The 22,207-nt window shown below is 54.3% G+C and overlaps 2 protein-coding genes and 1 long non-coding RNA gene across 3 annotated transcripts; 2 read left to right on the top strand and 1 right to left on the bottom strand.

Annotated features, from left to right (window-relative positions):
• Positions 1-1,702: 1,702 nt before the first annotated feature.
• On the bottom strand, positions 1,703-11,506 carry LOC127480994 (apoptosis-inducing factor 3-like). Its single transcript, XM_051809794.1, has 20 exons — positions 11,400-11,506; positions 8,974-9,218; positions 8,254-8,375; positions 8,077-8,186; positions 7,884-7,993; positions 7,428-7,472; positions 7,264-7,345; positions 7,018-7,130; positions 6,514-6,600; positions 5,892-5,983; positions 5,550-5,680; positions 4,884-4,999; positions 4,415-4,486; positions 4,009-4,072; positions 3,468-3,544; positions 3,270-3,387; positions 3,032-3,130; positions 2,517-2,592; positions 1,963-2,067; positions 1,703-1,838 (listed from the first exon to the last, which is right to left on the bottom strand). The coding sequence occupies exons 3-20, from the start codon at positions 8,319-8,321 to the stop codon at positions 1,796-1,798; spliced, it is 1,608 nt and encodes a 535-aa protein (XP_051665754.1). The 5' UTR covers positions 8,322-8,375; positions 8,974-9,218; positions 11,400-11,506; the 3' UTR covers positions 1,703-1,795.
• LOC127481011 (uncharacterized) lies at positions 1,795-5,612 on the top strand. Its single transcript, XR_007908078.1, has 4 exons — positions 1,795-3,167; positions 4,484-4,686; positions 4,860-5,023; positions 5,502-5,612. It is a non-coding gene; the product is annotated as an uncharacterized LOC127481011 (long non-coding RNA).
• A 4,416-nt stretch (positions 11,507-15,922) lies between the features above and the next one.
• TLCD2 (TLC domain containing 2) lies at positions 15,923-22,130 on the top strand. Its single transcript, XM_051809500.1, has 4 exons — positions 15,923-16,182; positions 16,531-16,613; positions 17,140-17,222; positions 18,694-22,130. The coding sequence occupies exons 1-4, from the start codon at positions 15,995-15,997 to the stop codon at positions 19,069-19,071; spliced, it is 732 nt and encodes a 243-aa protein (XP_051665460.1). The 5' UTR covers positions 15,923-15,994; the 3' UTR covers positions 19,072-22,130.
• Positions 22,131-22,207: the final 77 nt, after the last annotated feature.

The raw sequence follows: 22,207 nt of genomic DNA, 5'->3' as shown, positions 1-22,207 counted from the left end.
GGACCACCACCCCCCAGGCTGCCTTGGTGGCTGGGAATCAGGGGAGTGTCCAGGCACTGCTGCTCGGGGCCTGCCAGGAAGAGCACAGCTCATCCCAGCTCTGAGGGCGGGCAGGGAGGAACGGCCTGTGCTGAAATGTCTGCACAATCTCTGCCTGCCTGGGCTCCAGCCGCCCAAGGCAGGGCTGTTCCCAATTTTGGCACCCAGCAAAGCACAGAAAGCAGCCTGGTGTCCATTAAGTGGTAGAAGTGGAGCAAATCTGTTGTCCTGGGGTCTTTCCTTCTTACACAAAGCTGCTCTTCTTGGCTTGTGCTTCCTGATGGCTACGAGAAGCTGAATTTCTTTGGGGTGGTTGTCACCCAGAGGGAGTGGGGCTGCTGAACCCCCCTGGGATTAGTTCCTCCAGCTTGAGGCAGAGCCTGTCTCTTCCACCACGGCTGCCCTGCTGCAAGTCCATACAAAACAACTGGCACCTGCTCAGTGGCCAACACCTCCTGGAGTGCACTGAGGGGGCAGAAAGTCGTGGGTGTGGGTGTGTGTGTGTGCAGGGTGCCCAAGGGCAGGGAGGAGCAGCTTCCTGGGCTTACTCCCCTTCTTATGCAGCACAGCTTGATAGGGACGGGAGCTGGTGCTCTGGCCACCAGCACCTCTGACCTGGTGTGCCTCGGGATACAGGGAATGCATAAATTTGTCGTGAAGGAATAACCTGCACTGCTGAAATGCCATGGTAAGATGTGGCTATTTCAGGGCAGAGAGTTGCCCTGAGCAGAAGCACCGAGCCCACGGGGTCAGGAAATGCAAAGCGTCATATTTCAGGTCAAATTCATATGCGAGAAGGTGCCAGAGGGCAAGTTTGTGTATTTAACACAAAACCAGTTCTGCAGTATCTCACCTGCTGAGCAGAGGGCTCAGGCTCTGGCTATCCTGCAGCTCACGTAAAACCAGAGGGGTTTTAGGCTGACAGTAAGTGTCCCTGTGGGAACTTGCCCAGCTCCTGGGACTTACCCTTCCTCTTGCAAAGCCCCATGTGACTGCTGAGTAAGTGCAGGGTTTCCTGTAGAAAGCACAGCCTCGCTCGCTGTTGCCTTGCAAAAAACTGGATGACTCTTTCCTCCAGCATCTGTCAACCTCCCCGAAGCATCCAGCACGCAGGGACGTGGCAGGAGAGGGGATGCTGACTGGAGCTGGGATTTCTCTGCCGGAGGCTGGCCGCTGTCAGGGGTGGGAAGCGCTCGCTGCGGCAGCTAATGCAATATTCAAGACGGCAGTGACAGTGCCAGCAGGTGCTGCTGGCTCAGAGGTCGGGTGGCATTTCTGTTCTTAGGGGCAGGGTATTCCGTGCGAGTTCCTGCGCACAGACCACCCTGTTCCCGGCCGGGAGAGCAGCTTGTCTCGCTCACAGCTCCCCTTGCTGGGGAAATGTGCTTTTGCAAAGGAGAAGGTCAGCGTGACCGGTGTGCTGGATGAAAGCTCCCTGCCAACAGGGAAGGAACAGGAGGAGCTGGTTTTATCTGTGGCGGGTGGATCTGTGGATGTGTGGTGGCTGCTGCCTGCACAGACTCCCAGCTAAGCCTCAGGCCACAGGCAACCTCCTCTTTTCCAGCCCACCAGATCACTAGAAGAAGAGGGAAAGCTCTGCTGTGCTTTGCCCCAGCACACGAGTGAGGAGCGAGTCTGCAAACGCAAAATGCAGGTGCTGATTTCGGCTTTGCTGATGGTTTTATTTCTCCAGGACAGGAGGATGTGGAGCTGTTAACCCTTGGGTATGTGCCCCTCACAGGGGCAGGTACCAAGCTCAGGTTTGTGCCAGCGAGGATATGTTGCCGATGTCACAGGCCCTGCAAACAAGAGGAAGGTCGAGGATCTGCCGAAACTCATCCGGGCTTTGTGTCTCTCAGTGGGCTCTGCCAGCATGGGGAGCAGCACAGAGCCACCCACCAGCTCAGCCAGGCTGTCACTTACTCTGCTTCTTCTTTGGAGATTAGTTTCCCCAAGTATAAAACTTCTGCAATGAGAGACACCATGGGGTCGCAGTTCAGGCTGGCAGCTGCTGTCACATGGCCATCCCTGAGAGGGAAAGAGGAAGAATGTGGATCTCCTCAGTGTACATAGCTCAGCACAGCAGCATCCTCGTGGCACCCTGACTGGAGACCAGCTGTATTTCAGAGGGCTCAGGGCAGAGTGGCTGGTGCTGCAGGATGCACAGGGACTTGTGGCAGATCGCCTGGCACTGCTGGGAGCTGGGCAGCGAGCCTGGGAGCAGCGGGGCAGAGGGAGAGGAGACGTGTCCCAGGCTCCCTGCCCAGCTGGTGTCTCCATTGAAGCTCATCCTCTTCTCCTTCCCTGCCCTGCTTTGGTTTTCTCTGGAACCATCTCACTGCTGGTTCAGCGCCCAGCAGCCACAGGAGGTGATGTGGAGCCTCTGCGGAATCTCTGCAGGCTGTAAGGGAGAGAACCTTGCCCTGTTCCCGCAGCAGTGCTGTGTCAGGGCATGGACTGGCCATGGATTCACTCACTTGAGGTAAAAGATCAGGAACTTCTGTTGCTCCAGGCTGCCCTTCACAACAGTGTCCGTGTATCCCTTTCCACAGCCTGTGAGAGAGAATGTCACAGCCTGCTCAGGGAGCCCTGGCACAGCAGCTGCCACCCATCCACCTCAGAGCCATCACAGGTAGGGACAGAGGGCACAGTGACTGGCTGGGGCAGAGCTGGGGAGCAGGCATGAAGGCCCTGGGCAAGCAGAACTGATGCAGAGCTGCACAATTGCATCGTGACCCTGAGCCTTTCCTTGGCTCAGAGGGGGAGGTCCTTCCTCCTTTGTGACCTCTAAACCACTTGAGATCAGCGAAGAACAAGAGCTCTGGGTAACATTCAGGCCCCGAGCTCGAACTCGCCGTGGCAGCCAGTCCAAAACTTGAGATGCTTCAGGTGAACTCTGCAACCACCGTGTTTACAAGCCCAGACCCAGCTGGGGGGTGAGCAATGGGCAGGGAAGAAGTTCTGCTGCTCCCATCTCTCTGCCCCCTCCTACCTGCATAGCGGATGCTTTTCCCAAGCAACGTGGTCCAGAAGAAGGGAACAGTGTGCAACTCCTTCTCTTTCTTCAGCATGTTTAAGGCAGCAACGTGACCTGTGACGAGCCAACAGAGGAAATATTTTTCTCGAAGGTGCTCAAAGAAGTGTTCTCTGCCTCTTGTTATCCTGCCCTGTCCCTTCTGCCCCATTCCCTCCTCCAGGGGAGCTGGAAAGTGAGGTGGCTGAGCTCTCACCGTGGGCCTCAGCCACTTGTTGGTGATGGATGCTGGACCGGTCCCCGTTGAGAAGCGCTACTGGAAAGGACACCACGTCCCCCGCAGCGAAGACATTTGGGATGTTGGTTTGCATGTGCTAAGGGGACAAAGAGCAGTTAGTGCAAGGATGAGAGTGGAGGGATGGGGTTGGACCCGGAATACTCGGCTGGCACTCACCAGATCCACCAGGATGGCACCTTTGTCATCTCTGGCAATGGAGGTGCCCTTCAGAAATGCTGAGCTGGGGGTCGACCCTGCGGGGAGAGGAGCAGGGACAAAAGGCAGGGAGGAAATTTGGTCCCACAGCAAACATGTGCCCGTGCTGCCTGCTCAGCCTGCTCAGAGCTGAGCACTTGCTCTGTTCAGCACTCAGAGCACGAGCTGTGCTTGGGCTGGTGCTGAGCTAATCCAGGGGCAATAAAACCAGGGCCCAGGACACAGCACGCTCCAGTAACACAGCAGTGACCTATGGAGCTCAGCAAGTGAGCCAAAGGCACTCTGAGAGTGTAACTGGCTCCCTTCCTCCAAGGCCAAGTGCTTGTTCATGAACTGCTGACTTTCTGCAGGTGTTTGGGGCCAGGAGGAAGGGCTGGATGATAACAGAACGGGAAAGAGACTGCAGGGAATGGTGTCCTGGGAATGAACTGTGGTGTTCTGGGCTTGCTGACTGTTCTCCCCATTCCCAAAGAGCCTCACTCTCCCAACTGGGGTCTCTTACCTATTCCCACCACTACCACATCTGCAGGTAATTTCTCTCCGTTGGCAAGAACAGCCTCTGTGACCTAGGAGAGAAGGAAGAATCATTAATAAAGGGTTAAAAACACTGTCCTAATTCCGGCAGCCTCCCTGCTGCTTCATTCTTTGCTGTCTTTTCTCTTCCCCAGGTTCGGATCACCTTGTCCAACTAATGTGCGTTGCTGGGAATGCAAAAGAAAATCACACTGCTGTCCCTGAGAGAGGAACACTCACTGGTGCCCTTTGAGCCCAGAGCTGTACTCAGTGAAAAGAAAGGGAGGGTCTAGACATGGGAGAGGACAGCCGAGATGTAGACACTGGGTTATACCTCAGTTTGGGATTTTTTCCCCTAAAATTAGCAGTTCAGGGATCACAGAGGCATGACTGACCTTTCCATACTTTCCTTTCAGCTCACAGAGTTCTGATTTCATGTGGAACTTCACCCCTTTATTTTGCAGCATCTGAAAAGGACTGGTTTCAGTATTCATTAGGAAATTCCAGGCTGTACTGCTATAAAAACAGCTCTGCCCAGCCAAAACCCAGGCAGACAGCACAGCTGCTGCTCCAGGCTGCAGAGAGGTTCCATTTGTGTCCCTGGCTGTTGCAGGGACCCTGGAAGCCTGGCTTTTCTCTGCAGTCTCAGTCAGGACTGGTGTGTGAGGTGGGTTTGGGATGAAGCAGGGCTGGGGAGTGTGATGTGTGCGTGGGGAGGTTGGGACCAGCCATGTGTGAGGCTGGTGCTGGGCACACAGTTATGACTCAGCACAGGGGCGAGGTTTCCTGGGCTGTTGTGGATCACTGGGCTGCCTGGATAATGTGTGTTCTCCCTCCTAGAATTTAGTGCCAGGTTTTCCTAACCTTCATGGCGACGCCTCCAACCTGAGGACCCAGAGCGTGCTGGAAAGGGAACTCCTCTCTTTCCACCACTGAGACGGTACCAGCCTTGTCTGAGAGGAAGGCAGCCACCTCCATTCCTGCAAGGGAAAGGTATGCCCAAGGTAAGCCTGCTGCAAGCATCAACCTGTATCCTCCTGCTTGGAAATCTTTTCCCCTTCCAGGAGAGCAAATCTGATGTGTTGCCAGTGCTTAACTGCTTTGCTATGCATTTCTGGGCTGAGGTATTTAGCTCCCCACTGTCTTTGTTCTTGTGCACTACAGACCTGGATATCAGGAAATGCAAAGAGCAGCTCCTGGTTTTGAACAAAATAGCCCCCTTTCTGTGCCTTGCCTCCTCGCTTTCCCAATGCTTCTGAGGAATCCAGCTCCTCTGAAGGACAGTGACCTTTTATAAGGCACATTTCCCTCTGTCCTTGTGCAGGAATTGTTTATAGCTCTCAAAGTTTCTGGCTATCAGAGGAAAGAACGAGTGGGTGCTGCGTAATGCACACCCCCAGCAGCTACAGGGCTCCAGGGAGGATCCCAGCTGGGTAGAAAATGAACATCCCTTCCCTGAGGGCCTCTGGTTCATCTGCACAGGCAACAGAAGTGCTCACTGATAGCTTGATACCCACTCCAGCCTGGTACCTACGAATGAAGCTCCTACGATCACCAGGTTCTTCCCAGCTGCCAGCTCCAAGATCTTGCTGGAGTCTTCTGGGGTTTGGAGAACGCACACGTTCTGCAGGTCTGCACCTGGGACTTTGAGGAAGCTGGAGCTGAAAGAGAGAAAATCCAGATGCATCTCATGATCAGAAATCAAGCAGAAAGAACGAGGAGGGAGCACAAGCCCATGGCTGTGTCATCCCATCCTGTCCTTTCATCTCATTTCCTACCACCTCCCTCAAACAACTCCAATTCCACGTCCCAGTGTTGACCCATCCTGTCCTGCCTCTAATTCTGTGTGTGGCAAATGCTTTGTGCACTCACTGGCTGCCTGTTGCAATGAGCAGCTGATGGTATTTCTGAGAGGAACCATCCATGAAGTGGACCTGCTGCTTCTGGAAATCCACCGACACTGCCTGCAGGAGAGAGGGGTCAGAGATCAGGCAGGCACCTCTGACCCACTGGTGTCCTGCCTGTCTTGCCTGTGGCTGTGTGCCTGGTTTCTGGACACTCAGGTGAGATGAGGGATGCTGGGGTCCTCCTTCCCACTTCCTAAAGGTCCATCCATGGGCTGCACAGACCAGTGTTACACCCAAGGTATGGACACCATCCGTAGCACTGGCCTGGGAATGCTGTCCCAGAAGATAATACATGTATTTAGGGGAGCTCTAATTTATAGAATCATAGAATGGTTTGGGTTGGAAAGGACCTCAAAGACCATCTCATTCCACCTCCCCGCTGGGGGCAGGGACACTGTCCACTAGACCAGGTTGCTCCAAGCCCTGTCCAACCTGGCCTTGAACACTTCCAGGGATACAGGGGCAGCCACAGCTTCTCTGGGAAATCTGTGCCAGGGCCTCACCACCCTTATAGCAAGGAATTTTTTCCCCTCACCATGGCAGGAACAGGATCAACGATTGAAGACTAAGCTCAGCTGCTCTGGTACCTCTTTCTCTGTCCAGAACTCTATGCCCTGAGCATCAAGGAATTCAGGTTTCCTCAGGTAGATGTCCTCAGCTTTCAAGTCCATTTCCTGAAAGCACAAGAGAAATGTGAAATAAAGCATTTCTTACAAACAGCAATTTTCCTTCAGTGTTTACTGGTAAACCAGTTTACATAAGAGGTAAATTTCCCATTGGTCAATCACATTTCCCCACACTGCCCCATCCCCAGCCTCTTGTTCTCCCTCAGAAAAACCATCAACTCAAACTCTAGCGGGAAGAACTCAGTAAAAGGAGAGAAAACCGTCAGCTTGTGGTGGACTCTGACCAAAGACTTCCTGGGAGGGAGAAGTGAGATGTTTTCTGGAATTTTTACCCCTGTTCCCCGTGAGTACCTCAGCACTCCTGCTTTGCCAGCACGGCTCACTCAGTTGCTCAGCCTGGCCCTCAGCGTGGGCCACGTCCCACGGGGTGCCCAGGCACAGTCCTTGCCCTTGTCACACACAAACCTTGCTCAGTTTGGACTTGTCGTATGGAACATGTTTCTCTTTAGTGGCCATGATGATCCTGCCAGTAAAACCCTCCTGGCGAAGCGTCTCTGCGCACACCAGGGCAGCCACACCTAGAGGAGATGCTCATCTCAGCCCTCTTACACACCACCGTGGAGTAGGAGGAGCAGGTAAGCCCTCCCTGGAGAAGAGAGTGGCAGCTCACAGCGTGTGTGGAGAGGGCACAGCACAGACCCCTTCACTGACCTCCCCCCAGCAGCAGCATCGTGTTCTGGTTGACAAGGCACCGCCTGCTTCTGTCCTTCACCCTCAGGCTGTTTTCAAGGTCCTAGAAAAAAATGAGAAAAGCTGAAGTCATGCCCAGCCCAAGGTGCTACTCGTGCTCAGTGGCAGCAGGTAAGGTTCAGTACCTTCTTTTTTGCTGTAACAAACACCTTTCCATCTTCCACTGTTACCTGAAGGGGGCAAGGAGAGGGCATTTAAGTGCTGCATCCATGGGGTTGTGTTAGGAGCTCACCTAACTCTGATCTTAGGTGTCAAATGATGCTGAGCTTTCCTCCTCATTCCAAGAGCACTCAGGAAGAGGTGTAAACCATTTTTATTTCCCACAAGAGCTGTGCTGGCTGTGAGGGACACCAGGATATATGGCATCACCTTTGATTCAAAGGAGCTTTAGGGCAGGGAGTTACAAGATCCCAAGAAATCATCCCGTGTCTTGTAGCTCTGTATGACCTGGACTACAGAGGGGTGGCCAGGGCAGGGGGCTTTCAGCTGGTGTCAGGAATACAGAGCTTGTGAGAGAGAATGAATGTGAGAGGTGCAGAGGACACAGCCTGAGATGGGAGGAGAAAAAGCCAAGAGGTCACCTTAAAGCAGGAGATACAGTCCAGAGAAGGGTATTCCTCGATGTCCCCAGTTCTGATGTTAAAGCAGGCGCCGTGCCAGGGGCAGCGCAGCCTCTCCCCTCTCAAGACCCCTGCAACAGAAACCCCCCACAGCTGGGCAGTGAGAACCAACCTCCTCAACGTGGCTTCTCCCCCTGCCCCGAGCTGGGGTTACCTTTGCTGAGCGGGGCACCATAGTGGGGACATTTGCTGCCCAGGGCGCTGAACTCCTTCCTGTTCCTCACCAGCAGCACTGGGTAACCAGCCACCATCACCTCCAGGAGCCTGTGGGAGAGGTGGGGAGGTGGGCACACAATCACCTGGCTCCCCACCACCACCACCAGGTACTCACTCTCCATCTCCAACGTCGTCCTCCCTGCAGACCTCGGCGGTGACGGTGTTGGTGTCATCGCTGTCCATGCCGGTGGCTGCTGGGAGCTGGTCAACACCAGGCACTTAAGAGGTCCCAAATTCCTGATACAGCATGAAAAAACCCTCAGCTGGTGGAAAACGCCCATTTCACCCCCTTTTTTAACTTTGTGTCCAAACCTGAAGTCCATTCCTCTGTCCTTTTCTCCTCTGACTTAACCCACTTTTTGTTTTGAGCCCTGTGTCCCATTAAACTGCAGTACAGGGTTAGTCAGGAGATATGATTAATGACTGTTGTAAATAAATGCAATTATTTATGGGGAGGTGCTGCTGCCTTATCCCCTGTCTCCCCCAAATTGGGTCTAAAGAGCCACTTCAGCATCTTGAAAACCTCTCTAAAATTTTTGCAGAGATGTTATTCATGCTAATTGTCATGAAAGCATTAATCCCTGCCCAAAATACCTCTTGGGCTAGAAAAGTGAGAAAACCCTCAGTCCTTAATGCTCTCCCTGCCTTAGCAATCAGTTGAGAGGCTGATTAGGAATCTCCCTCTCTGTTTCGGAGAAAAAAAAGCAAGAAATGGAGCAGAGTGGGGGCCATTTGAGCAGGTTTCAGTACAGGGTGGTGACTTGCTCCTGCAAATCCCTGCTGCAACACTGCCCCGCTCCCAGGGCCCTTGGGAGAAGCATTGGTGGGTACTCACCTGGTCCTGCTGGGGGGGTTCTGTCACCTGTCCCCCGGCTCAGAAAGCCACCACCGCTCTCGTCTGCGACTTTCTCCTCTGAGGTGACACCCTGGTGTCTCACCACAAGTGCTCTGCCCGCTGCCAGCCCACGGCTGGTGATGCTCTCCCCGCGTTGCACAACGTCCCCATCTATCAGGAGATGCATCTCCTGGAAGCGGCCTCCTGCCAGGGACTTTTATCTGATTTCTGCAACTGGTCTGTGCCTAATTAAGTGCATTTTGCTTGGGTTTAGAGTTGCAAAAGAACTGAGGACACATAGGAATTATGGTGCAGGTGTGGTGTAAAGACAGGGTGCGTCATGGGCAGCATGAACAGAAACTCGAGTGGATGCAGTGACACCCCACTGCAACTTTCCACTGCCCCTTCTCCCCATGGAAAGCACTCTAGCTCAACAAAAGGTTTTTTTGCAGCACTTCAGAATGATATTACTACTTTTTACATACTTCAATAACATTTAAAATTCCTTAATTCGATATTTCAGTAAGATTTTTCTCCGCTGATTTTAAGGCACGTGAAGTGTTCAGCACCTTTGCACGTGCCTTATGGCCCAGCTCTGCTCCTGGTTCAGTCACCAGTGTCCAGGCACACGATCCCATCATTGCATGGAGCATGAAGGATGGCATGGAGCAGGGTGCTGCTTTCTGCACTATTTTTTATAACAGAGTGGGAGTTGCAAAAAACCAGGAGTAACGCCTACGCTGTTTGTGTCTACTCTCGTTCTTATCTCTATTTCACAGTCAGTATGTTTCACAACTTTAAAATATGCCTTAAATATTAAGGGGGGGAAAAGTTACCAACAGTGTGCTTCCAGCATCTCCCTTGCAGAACCAGAGGTTCGCAGGGATCAGCTTTCTGCACGTGGCACATTCCCAAATCCAGCAGTGGGGGGGATAAAAATCCTTTGGTGGGCATGGCCTGGAGAAGATGGCAGGCACAGGTATGCTGGGTAAGTGCAAGCTGGCTCGTTTGGGAAGCAGGTCACTTTTTTGGACCCACCAAGCTGTGACCACCCTTCCTTCAGATCCAGGTGCTGGGACGCTGCCGGGTATGGATGATCCCGGCCCACGGGGGATGCACGCCCACGATGGGCACAGGTACGAGGTATTTTCTCACAGCACCAATGAGCAGCTTCTGGGCTCTGCCCTCCTGGCCAGGAGCCTGAATGTGAAGCAATTTTGGCTGCCAAACGTCCGTATTTAAACTCTCTGTAATTATTCCCCCAGAAGCGCGTTCCCACGTGGAGAAGCAGCAGCCCTGGTGGAGGCATTCTCTGACTCAGCAGAAATCGCTGGAGAAACATCTGCTCGGGGAGGAAAGCTGCAGTGCACAGGCAAAGGGGCAGGTACAGAGGTGTGCAGCTTTGGGAGGCTTTGGGATGAGCCAGGTGGAGCTTGATCCTATATGATGGCATTGATATTACGGGGCTGGTTTGGCCGCTGGGTGCCCATGGATGCTGCTGGATGTGGCTGGATGCAGCTGAGCACCCAAGGAAGGGCTTTTGTAAAATGCAAAGGGATAAAGGCAAAACAAAAAGCCCTTCTCTGATGAAGGCAAAGATGATGGGAAAGGATAGAAAGTGGAAAGGGGCATTGCATGTCAGAGGGCAGGTTTGGGTTGGCTGCAGGGATGCTGGGTTAGTGTGTGTGAGAGCCAGCACTCGGGAACACACACAGTCCCCTCGAGGGATTCAGGCAGCAGGATGGGACTGGAGGCAGATTTTCAGGAAGATGCTCTGTAAGCATGTTTTGGCCCTCTGTTAGGTAACCCAGAGGTAATTGCTCAGAGTGATTTAGACCTCTGCTTGTAACACAGATCAGGATTAAACATAGGAAGGAAGAGAGCAAAAGGAAGTGGTGCCCTCAACCGCAAACAGAGCCCAGGTGGGCATCGAATGTCTCCAAACAGACCTGCCACCCACATAGGTGCTGACTCACATGGGCTGCTGAGCTGACTTTGTGTTTTATTAGATATCTTCATTTTTGCTCTCCAGTGCTGCCAGCGCTCCAGAAATTCAAGTTTAGAGGCGAAGATTTAAGGGGTGTAACTCTCCTCCCTCCAAGCCCCCTGCTACCTCCTCCCTGCTACACCAGCTGGTGTAGCACATTTTTTCCACACTATAAAGCAGTTGTGGTTCTGTGGATGTGTCCCTGTCCCATCTTTGCCTGTCCCCAGCTCACCCAGCTCAGGGCCCTCCCCTGCCCTGGCAGACCCGCCAGTTTTAACGAGCAGTACCCACAGAGTCAAATCATATGAAAACTGTGCAGTCGCAGGAAGAGGAAGCGAGGTGAAACCTGCAGCAGAGCTAAAATGATTAATGGGGCACTGCTCTCAGAACAGCTTGGTTTGTGATATTAATAACGAGAGAATTCAGGAGGGAACCTAACCTGTTCCAAGCTGCAGAGCCGGCAGCAGCAGGAGATGCAGTTAGGAAGCTCCTGTGCTTATATTTGTAACACAGGAGGAACTGAGTGGGCTCAGCAAGGTATAATGCTGCATGAAGTGGGTGTAGGGGCTGGGACATGCTTCCACCTTGGAGGACTCATTCTGAACCTGTCTGAAATGCAAAAAAAACCCACGTAATCATGGACACATCATGATGTAACCTTAAAGCACACACATATTCATCAAACATTACTTAAGCTTGAGACTAGTGAACAGGTGAAAAATGTTTATCCCACAAGGGAAGAAGACAAGGGAAAAGAAATATTTAGTGGGAATTCATTTGCTTATAGGGTAAACATGTGGTGTTTCACATTCTCTTCCTAAGCATTCATGTCTGGCAATGGTGAGAGATGGGATACAGGCCTGGCAGACACCTGGCCCCACCACAAGGAAAGAAGGAACCTGAAATCTTACTAATAGCAGAAGATAAATAGTCCAGAAAGTAGACGAATCTGGGGCATGCCATCTACTGAAAGCAGAGGAGGACTGTAAGGATCTGCCTATCCTGCTGTGCTTGAAGGAGTTTTGGCAGTCAATGCATCTGCCAATGGAATTTTTTTCATCCCGTGGCATACCTGTGCAACTGGAGTGAGGAGAGAGCACATCCTTCGTGCCACTGGATCATGACAGCTGGCGCAGCCCAAGCCCTTGAGAAACAGTTGAGCCTGCAGCATCCTCAGGGATGTGCTGCTGACACAGGTTTCTTCTTCAGGTCCCCTGTGTACTGAGAAAAAAAGAGTTCCAGTCCTGGGAAAAAGGAAGAAGGCCAAACACAGGAGCATCCAGAGCAACCTGCCATGGGGTTGTTTGTCACGTGGGTGGTTTGGGGGCCATTCCCACATGCCAGGCTGCAGAAGGCAGCTGCTGTGCCTGGTCTGCAGGTGGTATCTGGCACCAGAGCACCCCAGCCCTGCAAAGCTCCCAGGAGACACTGCATTATTCACGGAATGCTCTTGGGAAGGATGACCAGCCTGGGCAGCAGAACACCTGCAGGGCTGGCCAAAACACTGTGAAAAGGAAGGGAAGAGCCTTCCCTCGAGAGTTTGAGCTCACAGACTTGAGCAGGGTGAACAGATGGGCTGTGGTGCAAGGCCAGGTGATTTCTTCTGCCAGACAAGTTTAATTCCTGAGGTCAGTGGTAAAGTGATGCACACCCTGGCATTTCTTGCATTAAATCCTGGAGCTGCTCACCACACTCACAGAGACTGAAACCCCTTTCTCCTGTGTCTACAGCAAGTATATCCCCCGTTCCACCTGGAGAATATCCAGCTTCCACATCAGGAGGGTGCTGCTGGCTGGAAAGAGTGGATGCTCAAGTTTGCATTGATTTCAGCTCTCTTCACAGCTGCCTCTGCAATGCCTGGGCATGCTTTGCCATGCAGAACATGCATTTTGCACAGCAGATCCTTTCATAAGTGTGGAGTTACAGACTTCCTCAAAGAAGATGTGGATATCTCAAGAAAAACATTCCTATATCATCTGACTTCCTATGGCCTAGCAGACAGAGTGGTTACACAATTTAGAGAGGGATGGAGACAACAGCTAATTAAAGTTTGGAAGCCAAGCTGTTTGATTTGTTTTGAGCTCTTGGACTCCTCAGATTATTTCAGGTGTGAGCCAGGTCTGGCATTAGATGAGCAGATGGGCTTTATGACTCCCTGGATGCAGAGAGGCAGATTAAGAGAATGAGGCTTTCCAAAAACAGGAGCATAACTTTTGCCTCGTCAGAAGCTCCCACATTTGCTGGCTGTGGAGAACCCTGGATGATGTTCGGGAGCAGAGCGGGCTCCTCCTTGTGTAAAGGGTGGTGGAGCTGCAAAAGCACACTCCAACACTCATCCAAGAGTACTGGGGAGCATCTGGGGGGACACAGTTTGTGTGGAAGAATTCATAATGCTGGGTTATCACTAAACTGATGGCTCTTTACTGTGGAAAATGGGTTCTCCCTCTCAAATGTGCTGCAGAGAAACACCAGTCTGGGAGAGAGAGACAAAAGCCACTGTTTGGTTTTTGAAAAAATTGCTGTACCCCTCGATTTACACCCTGGATGCTGCTGGAAAACCCCGCTATGGGATCAGCTGTGGTTCCCACGGCATTATGGGATGGACCTGGGCACGTCCTTGCTGGCGTCTGTAAGGAGTCCCCTGCCCTGCTGGGAACAGGCAGCAGCAGCGACCCGTCACCAGGCTGAGCTGCCTCCCTGCAGAAAACGAGGTCGTTTGGGGACGCTCGGAAAACTTCTCGAAATCTGGGTGAAAAAGGCAATATCTCCAAATAAGGTGTGAATGAAGAATCCCATCGGATCGGGCTCCCGGTTCTCCAGCGGGCGTGCAGGGACCTCTTGTGGCAGCTCGAGTCCCCGCTCTTCTGTGCGGGTTCCTTTGGGACGAGCCTGGACGACAAGCCTGTGGCATGTGGCTGAATATTTGGCCTGATTTGGTGTCAAGGGACTTGTTTGTAACTGGGCTTGGAAGCCTCCAGTTCCAAAACCGCCCCCGGTTAATGCCATTGTTGCAGAGGAAGGAAGACAAGGGAGAAAAGGCTGGAAACAGGGCTTGTAAAAAAACCACAGCTCAACGGGAAGTCCTGGTAAAATTAAGTAAAATCTGGGCTAAAATGATCCAAAAAGTACTTTGCATGTACTTTGCACTGTTGCCAGTGCTCCAGCAGTGGGATCAAAGTCCCTGAACGAGAGGCTCAATCAATCACGGTTTAAATTCCTTCCATGCAGAAGTGGTAGGTAAAAGCTCTCCAGTCTCCAGAAACATTTTAACTATTCCTGTTCCCGATCCGAGCCAAATGTTCATCTTTAGAACTACAACACTGCGAATGGAGGAGCCTCTGGGGCAAACAGGGCCGGGCTTTCAGGTGCTCCACGGTCTGGGATTTTCCCTGAAGGCAGGTGAAGGGCAGAGCTGTCTCCACGGAAAAGGGCAGTCGAGAATTTTGAGGCTAAAGTACCGCAGATGACTTCTCATTCGGAAATCGGCTCTCTGCAATTTTATACTCAATTAATTGTGAAATGATTTTTCTCCTCGGTGCCCTGAGCAGCCCGGCACGTCTCCAAGGCATGTCTCTCTTTCCTCAGCATATCTTATGCTAAACAGAAATGTCTTTGCATTTGGTCTTCTCAGTAACAGATTAGCCTACGAGATCCTTCAGGTCCTAATACACGAGATTATTTATAATCCCCCGAGCACTCAGGGCTGCAGATTACTCCAGGCAGTGTCTCCCTGCCATGTAACTGTTATGAAATTACATTGTCTTGCTCGGCTTTTAAGCAAATTTCTGCAGCATGAACAGATGCTTTTCTATCAGTTGAGTCTGTGATAGAATCGTTTAGGCTGGAAAAGAACCTCACCCCTCTCCTGGTCTGATTTAATTACTCCCCTCCTCAGTGCAATTACTCGCAGATGTTTTAGTGTCCGTCACCCCAGAGCCAGGACAGCGACTGAAAGCTCAGGCACCACACGTTTCTGTTTCAGCAAAGAGGAAGTAGAAGATTTCATCCAAAATTAATACCTCAGAGGAGAGGCAGAGTTTGACATTAATCGGTGTGTACACGGTGACTCATCCTGCCGGCAGAATGGAAGCGAGGGCTGTGCAGCAGCTTCTGGTGGAGACATCAAAAAGCAACAGGGGAGCGATCAAATTACGGGAAGCTGGAAAAGCAGCATAGTCGTAGGGTAGAACTAAAACTGTGGCTACGGGATCGTGAATTCCCACAATCCCCAGACGGCAGAGGTGGGGTATCCCAGGCATTGGGGAGCTCCTCTCGCGACGAGACACGGGACATGGGGGATGGAGGATAACAGGGCTGTGGGCAGAGCATTATTTTGGCAGGGCAATCAGATATTTTTCCTTGCTTGGTGTGCGATCAGCCCCGGTAGTGTGGTCTGTGGGGATCCTGACTCAGGGTGAGAGGTTTGGAAACCTCCAGCCCAAGGAAACGGTGACGGGCATCACCTGCCGGGGATGCTTTGGGGTGAAGGACGCGGCCGCAGCACCTCATTGGTGAGACGTCTGGCCAGCCGGTGTCACCGAGGTGGAGGAGGAACCTCAGGGCAACGAGGAAAGTGTGCCCAGCTCCCGCACAGCGGCAGGACACGTGTGCCCCGCTCCGTGCCACGCTCCCAGCCGGCTTTTGGGCTGGCGCCGCTTCTGCCGTGCGATGCCGGGGAAGGCTGACGCACCCCCGGGGGCTTAATTCCCGTCTCCCTCCTCCCCTTGTCCCACGCCCCCGAGGGGAAGCGCTGCCGCTGCGTGTCCGCATCTCTGCCCGGGGGGATGCGGGGACTGCCAGCGCCGGCAGCGGGGCGGCCCCCGCAGCCCCCAGGCCCTTCCCCTCGGGGGTGATGCGCATCCCGGCCGGGGCAGGGCGGTACCGGCGGGGCGGTGCCCGTGCCCGGGGCGGTGCCGGTGCCCGTGCCCGGGGCGGTGCCGGTGCCCGGGGCGGGTCCCGGGGCTGGGCGAAGCCGAGCCCATCGGGCAGCGCGGCCGGTCCCATGGGAGCCCGGGGGTGGCAGCGGGCCGGTGGATGCCCATGGCTTTCAGCCCGGGGCTGCTGGTGGTGGCCGGCTCCTTCGCCGCTTTCCGCCTGCTGAACCGGGGGCTGGAGCGGCTGGTGCCGCCGCCACCCTCGGCCCGGCGCAACCGCTGGAAGTGGCGCAACATCTGGACATCGCTGGCGCACAGCGTGCTCAGCGGCGGCGGGGCGCTGGCCGGGTGAGCGGCACCTGGGGCCGGGGTGGGCACCGCGGGGCACCGGTGGGGACGTCGAGGGACCCCGATGGGAACCTGCGGCCGTGGGGGCACCGAGGGAGGTTGAGCCCACCGGGGAGAAATGGGGGGACCACGAGGAGTGTGGGGACGTGGAGACTGGGGGACACCGAGAGATGGAGGAAGGTCCGAGGGACAGGGAGGCACCAAGCAGCGGGGGATAAGGAGACTCCAGGGAAAGCAAGAGGAGAGAGGTGGCTATGGGTGGACCAGCAGAACAAGGTGGGCACCGAGGGCACTGGGAGGGCACTGGGGAACCAGAGCCACTGCCCATCACTCCCAACTTCTCCGCAGGTTCTACCTCCACCCCGAGCTGTCCAAGGACCTGGTGGGCACACACCCGCCCGGGGCGCACAGCCTGGTCGCCGTGTCTGTAGGTGAGGTGGGGGGAGTGGGCTTCCCCCTCTTCTGGCCCCCGGGGGAGGTCTCCCTGGGCTCGTCGGTGCCTGACACCAGCCCCTCAAGCCACGTCGCAGGCAGCGATGCCTCAGGCACCTCAGACAATCGCCCTATTCTTGCAAAGGACAGTGGCTCCTTTCTGTCTCAGGGCACCCGCGGCCAGGAGGTACAGGGCACCAGGCTGCCCACCACTGCCCTCGGGGGGCAGCCAGGGCTTGGGGCATCCCAAAAGTGCCCATATGGTGTTGGTGGAGTTAGTTAGTGCCTCTTCCAAGAGGCATGTCCTACAGAGTGGTTGCAAGAGGGACCCAAACCACACTGATTTCCTTCTCCTGCTGTGTGTAATTGTGCTCTGCGTGTGACTCACCACTCACACAGCTGTGGCCATCACTTCCCCAGAGGGGCTGCCCAGCCCAGTCAGGTGCAGAGCCCACTGTGGCGTGGGGGTCCCTTGGCACAGCCCTTCCTGGTCCCCTTCTTTGCTCATGGCTCCTCTGATCCCAGGTTATTTCCTTGAAGACTTTGTGGACATGTTGTGCAATCAGAAACTTCACCAATCCTGGGAGCTGCTCTTCCATCACTCTGTGGTGAGTTCACCAGCACATGCACCACCAGGGAGGCTGGGGCTGGGGGACATGAGTGGGGCTCCTGCTGCTGTTAGTGTGGGTATTTGCTGCCTGTTACAAAAATCTGACAGATTTTTCTGCCTGGGGAGGGGAGCCCAGACTGGAGGACACACATACTCTCTGAGGATCTTGCAGAAAGACACCCAGGGATTGGGTAGGAAAAGAACACGTGTACACAGCATAGGGCAAAGAGGGCTGGGCTGGGGGGGCTGATCCATAACAGTGATGTGGTCAGGCTGTGACCCAGGTGTCCACACTGGCAGCACAGCTCCTGTTGGCTCTCAGCCACTTGAGCATTTGCCAGGAAGGGCTGCACAGCCCCTGCTTCCACCTCACACTCCCCGAGGTGCTTTCCCATCATCTGGGGCTGGGGTGGCTGGAGCAGCTGTGGTGCAGGACCCCCCACACCAGTGCCTTCTGGCTGCACCCAGCATGGCTTTCTCTTTGATCACCTCCGATGTCCAGACACTGGAGTGTTTTTCCAACCTAAACAATTCTATGTTTCTAAGACTGGGGATGCTGCAGGGCAGGGCACAGCCTGGAGCTGAGTAGCAGAGACACTGTGGGGTATGGGGAGGCAGAGGGGTGTGCAAGGCCTGGGGTGGGGGACAGGGACAGCGCTGAGACCTACCTGGGATGAGACAGGGGAGGCAGTGGTCAGACCTGCTCTCTCACAGAGCCCAGTGAACCAAAAGTTCATCTCCACAATAGAGTTAATTCGAGCCAAGACAGTGACTTAACAGGGAGCAGATAATCTCATTACAGAGCCCGTACAGAGAACAGCATTAATGGCATAAACCAAAGAAAGGACTGAGTGTGCTGGAGTGTGGGCAGGCAGAGCCTGTATCCCTGCCTGGCAGGGAGGGTGAGGGGCAGGAATCGCCCGCTCTGCCCCCAAGAGCCCTGTCCTCTGCTGCAGCACCCAGCAACCCCAGGGTGCTTCAGGCCACCCTCAGGGCATCCCACGGGGCTCTCTGATACACCAAAGCCTCTTAATCCCTGCAGCATGCCCGGGAGAATCCCAGAGCCAGCTCCAACTGTAGCCCTGGGCTACACGTCTCCCTTCCTGCCTATTCACTGTGTGTGGAAAAACCTGCTGGGCCACACCCGACTGCATTCCCTAGGCCACAAAACCAGGGTTAGGTCAGGCTGCTTTGTCTCCTCTGCCAACCTGGAGCTTATAGAATTGTTTTCCTTCTCCTCCCACTGGAACAAAAAAAAACCACTCAGGTTTCATGCAAAGGTCGAAAAGGCTTTACTTTATTCCTGAGGCTGCAGCACTGGCCGGAGGCTTTGATGCTGCAGAGATGTGTGGGGTGATGACCAGCGGCCTGGCACTGCTGTGATAATCCTTTCCACCTCTGCTCCAGCCTAGAAGGTTCCAGCTGTCAGCAGCCGAGAACAACCAGCCTCTCTTCCTCCTCCTTTCCAGGTGATTGTTTGCTTTGGAATTGCTGTGCTGCTCCATCAGTACGTCGGCTTTGCCCTCGTGGCTCTGCTGGTGGAGATCAACTCCATCTTCCTCCACCTGCGGCAGATCCTTCTCATGGCCAACCTGGTGCACACCACCTGCTACCGCCTCAACAGCATCGTCAACCTGGGCACCTACGTGGTGTTTCGCATCGCCACGCTGGCCTGGATGACCCGCTGGCTCTTCCTCAATCGACAGAACGTGCCCCCGGTGACGTACGCGGTGGGCACGGCGGGCATGGCAATCATGACACCCATGAACATCATCCTCTTCTACCGCCTGCTGCGCAGTGACTTCCTCAGATCCAGCCGGGACGTGCAGCGGGAGAAGGAACAATAGCCCCCCCCCTTCCCTGCGGGGTCAGGGGGATGAGCTGCTCTGAACCCACAGCAAAGCACGGTGGAGGGTGAATGTGGCTGTTTGAATACCTTGTGTGGAGGGTCTGCACTAACAGAGCATCCAGGCTTTTCTTGTGGCTGAAGGTTCCGGGCCCTGCACGACAGAGAAGGTGCTCATGGAACAGGCACCGTGGCTCTGCTCCCCAAAGACCTTTGGATGACGTGGTTGAACAAGTGGGAGCTGCTCAGAGAAGCCTCGAAGGCTCTCACAGCTCCCCGGGGCACCACCGAGATGAGAAGGGAGCAGTGGAGCACTGTTTCCCCACTGCTCCTCTGGACATCCAGACACCACAGTGTGTTTCTAACCCCGTCAGTGCTGCAGCCCCCAGCGTCCCATCAGTCACAGGACACTGCATCCTTTGTGGCACTTCCCATGGGAGCACCACCAGGAAAGAAGGCCTTCGAGGCCAGTAAAAGCCAAATCCTGCACTGATGGACCCTCCCCGAGGAGATTGTCCCAGGTGGGTGATGGAGGGAGAGGCTGACCTGGCTGGGTGGGCTGCTGCCCACGGTGGTGTCCAGGTCAGGGGGAAAACACTGGGCAGTGGGTGCTACAGCACCACCCTCTCGTGAAAACTGGAACATTTTTCATGTTGTTTTGTCTCACATAGTTGAAGTGCCCTTAAACAAGCTTGGGAGAGTGCAAGTCGCTGGAAGGATGATGTTATGTGATGGTCACTTCCCACAGATGTGGAGTTTTCAGGCATAGGCACCTTTAGGATTTAGACATCTGTTAGGAATGACAAGTTGTGCTGCAGAGCCCGACACTTACCTACCAGCAAAGGCTCTTACTAACACCAGCTTTTAATAAATGGCTGTAAATGAAATGGCTTGAGGGGAAGGGACTTAGAGGAAAAAAGGACTCAGCATCACAGCCCACTCCAGGGGTGTCACTGCTCAGCACAGTCCTTATCCCATGTCTCCTTGCCACGGAGGGAAAATACACTGCACACTGGCACACTCTACCTCTCTTGGGTTTTTTTTCCCCCCTCTCCTTTCTATGGAGGAAGATGAAGGTTTCTCCTGTTCCCGCTGATGTTCTCCTGCCCTCCTAGGCGAGGGAAGGCTGTGCTTTCCTTGGAGCTGGCAATAGGAAGGCTGGATGGTGGCAGGATGGGAGCCAGCCCTGCTGTGGCCCTGCCTTTAGCCCTCCTGCACCGAGTCACCTGTGGGGTCAGGGTGGTGCTGGCTCTGAGCCAGGGCAGGCTCTGGGCTGAGCACCCAGCCCGTGGCTTTGCTGCTTCCATTCCCCCTGAGGGATGCTGGCTTGCAGCAAAGCTTCCTGCCTTCTCACAGAATCATTTAGGTTGGAAAAGACCTCTGAAACCATCGAGTCCAACCTATGACCAAACACCAGCACATCAACTAGACCATGGCACCAAGTGCCACGTCCATTCTCTCCTTAAACACCTGCAGGGATGGTGACTCCACCACCTCCCTGGGCAGCCCATTCCAATGTATAATCACCCTTTATGTGAAGAATTTCTTCCTTATGTCCAACCTAAACCTCCTGTGACACAGCTTGAGGCTATGTCTTCTTGTCCTATTGCTGGTTCCCTGGGAGCAGAGTCTGACCCCTACCTGGCTCCACCCTCCTGTCAGGGAGCTCTAGAGAGCAAGAAAGTCCCCCCCTCAAGCCCCCTTTTCTCCAGGCTGAGCCCCTTCAGCTCCCTCAGCCTCTTCTTACAGGACTTGTGCTCCAGACCCTTCCTCAGCTACATTGCCCTTCTCTGCATATGCTCCAGCACCTCAATGTCCTTCCTGAATCGAGGGACCAGAGCAGGACACAGCACAGCATAACTATTTCCATTTCATTTCCTCTGCCTGTCCCTGGAGGCTCCCTAGGACAAGGAATCAGAATTTTTAAATATATTTTACTCCACGTTTCCCTTTCACCACAAATTCTCACACACTGAACTGTTCCCTAGCAGCCCAGCACTGTGTATGTAACGAGATCATCCCACTTGGAGTTACGTGTACCAGTTTGGAGAAATCCACTGAGTGAGTCGCGTTTCCTGTGTGGCAAATAAGCTTTAACACAAATTCCCTCATTTGGCTTGAAAAGCCTGGGGACAAGCTGGCACAAGGAACTGCTCGAGAGAGGGTTTTGAGGAGGGAGACACATTCCTGCTGGGCAGGGAAAGACGAGTGATCCATGGACAGTGGGAGACAATGCACAGCCAAAGCCGCTTACGTTTCTATTTGTGGAGAGCACAGGGAAAGCTTCCAGGTGCTGCAGACACCTACTCCACGTTTGGGTTTGTCACCTCAAGTGGTGTTTAGGTGCAGTGTGCTGCTCACAGCTCCCAGCTAGAGCGGAATTGTCATCCAGGTGTTTGGTTTGACCTGTTTATGCCCAGTTTTCCCGGAGCTGCTCTGCTGATCTGTGCCCTGCCCTCCGGCCTCTGCCCACACCAGGAAAGTTTCTCAAGGCCTGGATTGTGTTGCCACATTCCTGCTGTCACATGGATGTTGTGAACCCCAGGCACGTGGGGTTGGGGGTCAGGGGAGCCTGTTTTTGGAGCCTGTAATCCACTGTGATTTTCCCGCAGGGCTGAGGTGGAACAAGCAGCAGCTTTGCATGTCACTGAGACCGGACATGGGGATACCCTGTGCTTGTCCATCCTGATGAAAAGCACCACAGCCTTAGCTTGAAGGGTTTTGGGAAGGACCTACCCCTCCCTTGCCCTCATTCAGGGGATCATGGGGCTGGAGGGAGCATCTCCATCTGGGAATTAGTTGTCAGGGAGCAACGCCCCAGCCTGCCACCCACTCACAGCCCCTTCAGCCACATCCAACAGGCCGATATCCCCCCAAAACAGCCCCCTGTCCCCACGGGGACCCCCAGGGGACCCTCCATCCTGGTGGGGTGTGAGTGCCCGGCTGCTGCGTGACCCGTGACAACACATTAAACCCAATTCTGTGCCTACAGCGAGCTGAGCCTCGCGTTCTCACAGACGAGGGGCAAGCTCTGGGGGCTAGGGGGGGGCAAGAAGGGGGCACCAAGGTGGGGGGTGGCTACTTGCTAGGGGATTAGGGGCCATAGTATGGCCATGGGGGCAGTGCTGGGAAGGAGG

The sequence above is a fragment of the Manacus candei genome, unplaced genomic scaffold (assembly GCF_025592945.1).
Source record: "Manacus candei isolate 608988 ecotype Guabito, Panama unplaced genomic scaffold, ASM2559294v1 h1tg000076l, whole genome shotgun sequence".
In the NCBI taxonomy this organism is placed as follows: Eukaryota; Metazoa; Chordata; class Aves; order Passeriformes; family Pipridae; genus Manacus; species Manacus candei.
Note: the sequence above shows the minus strand (reverse complement) of the source record. Positions and strands in the feature narration are given on the sequence as shown.

Excerpts from the sequence above, each read along its gene's own strand:
- LOC127480994 (XM_051809794.1), bottom strand. The coding sequence starts at position 8,321 with ATGGACAGCGATGACACCAACACCGTCACCGCCGAGGTCTGCAGGGAG. Across the intron at positions 7,473-7,883 it reads ACTGTATCTCCTGCTTTAAG|GTAACAGTGGAAGATGGAAA; the intron begins GTGACCTCTTGG and ends TGCCCCCTTCAG. Across the intron at positions 2,068-2,516 it reads TTCCTGATCTTTTACCTCAA|GGATGGCCATGTGACAGCAG; the intron begins GTGAGTGAATCC and ends TTTCCCTCTCAG.
- TLCD2 (XM_051809500.1), top strand. The coding sequence starts at position 15,995 with ATGCCCATGGCTTTCAGCCCGGGGCTGCTGGTGGTGGCCGGCTCCTTC. Across the intron at positions 16,614-17,139 it reads CCTGGTCGCCGTGTCTGTAG|GTTATTTCCTTGAAGACTTT; the intron begins GTGAGGTGGGGG and ends CTCTGATCCCAG. Across the intron at positions 17,223-18,693 it reads TGCTCTTCCATCACTCTGTG|GTGATTGTTTGCTTTGGAAT; the intron begins GTGAGTTCACCA and ends CCTCCTTTCCAG.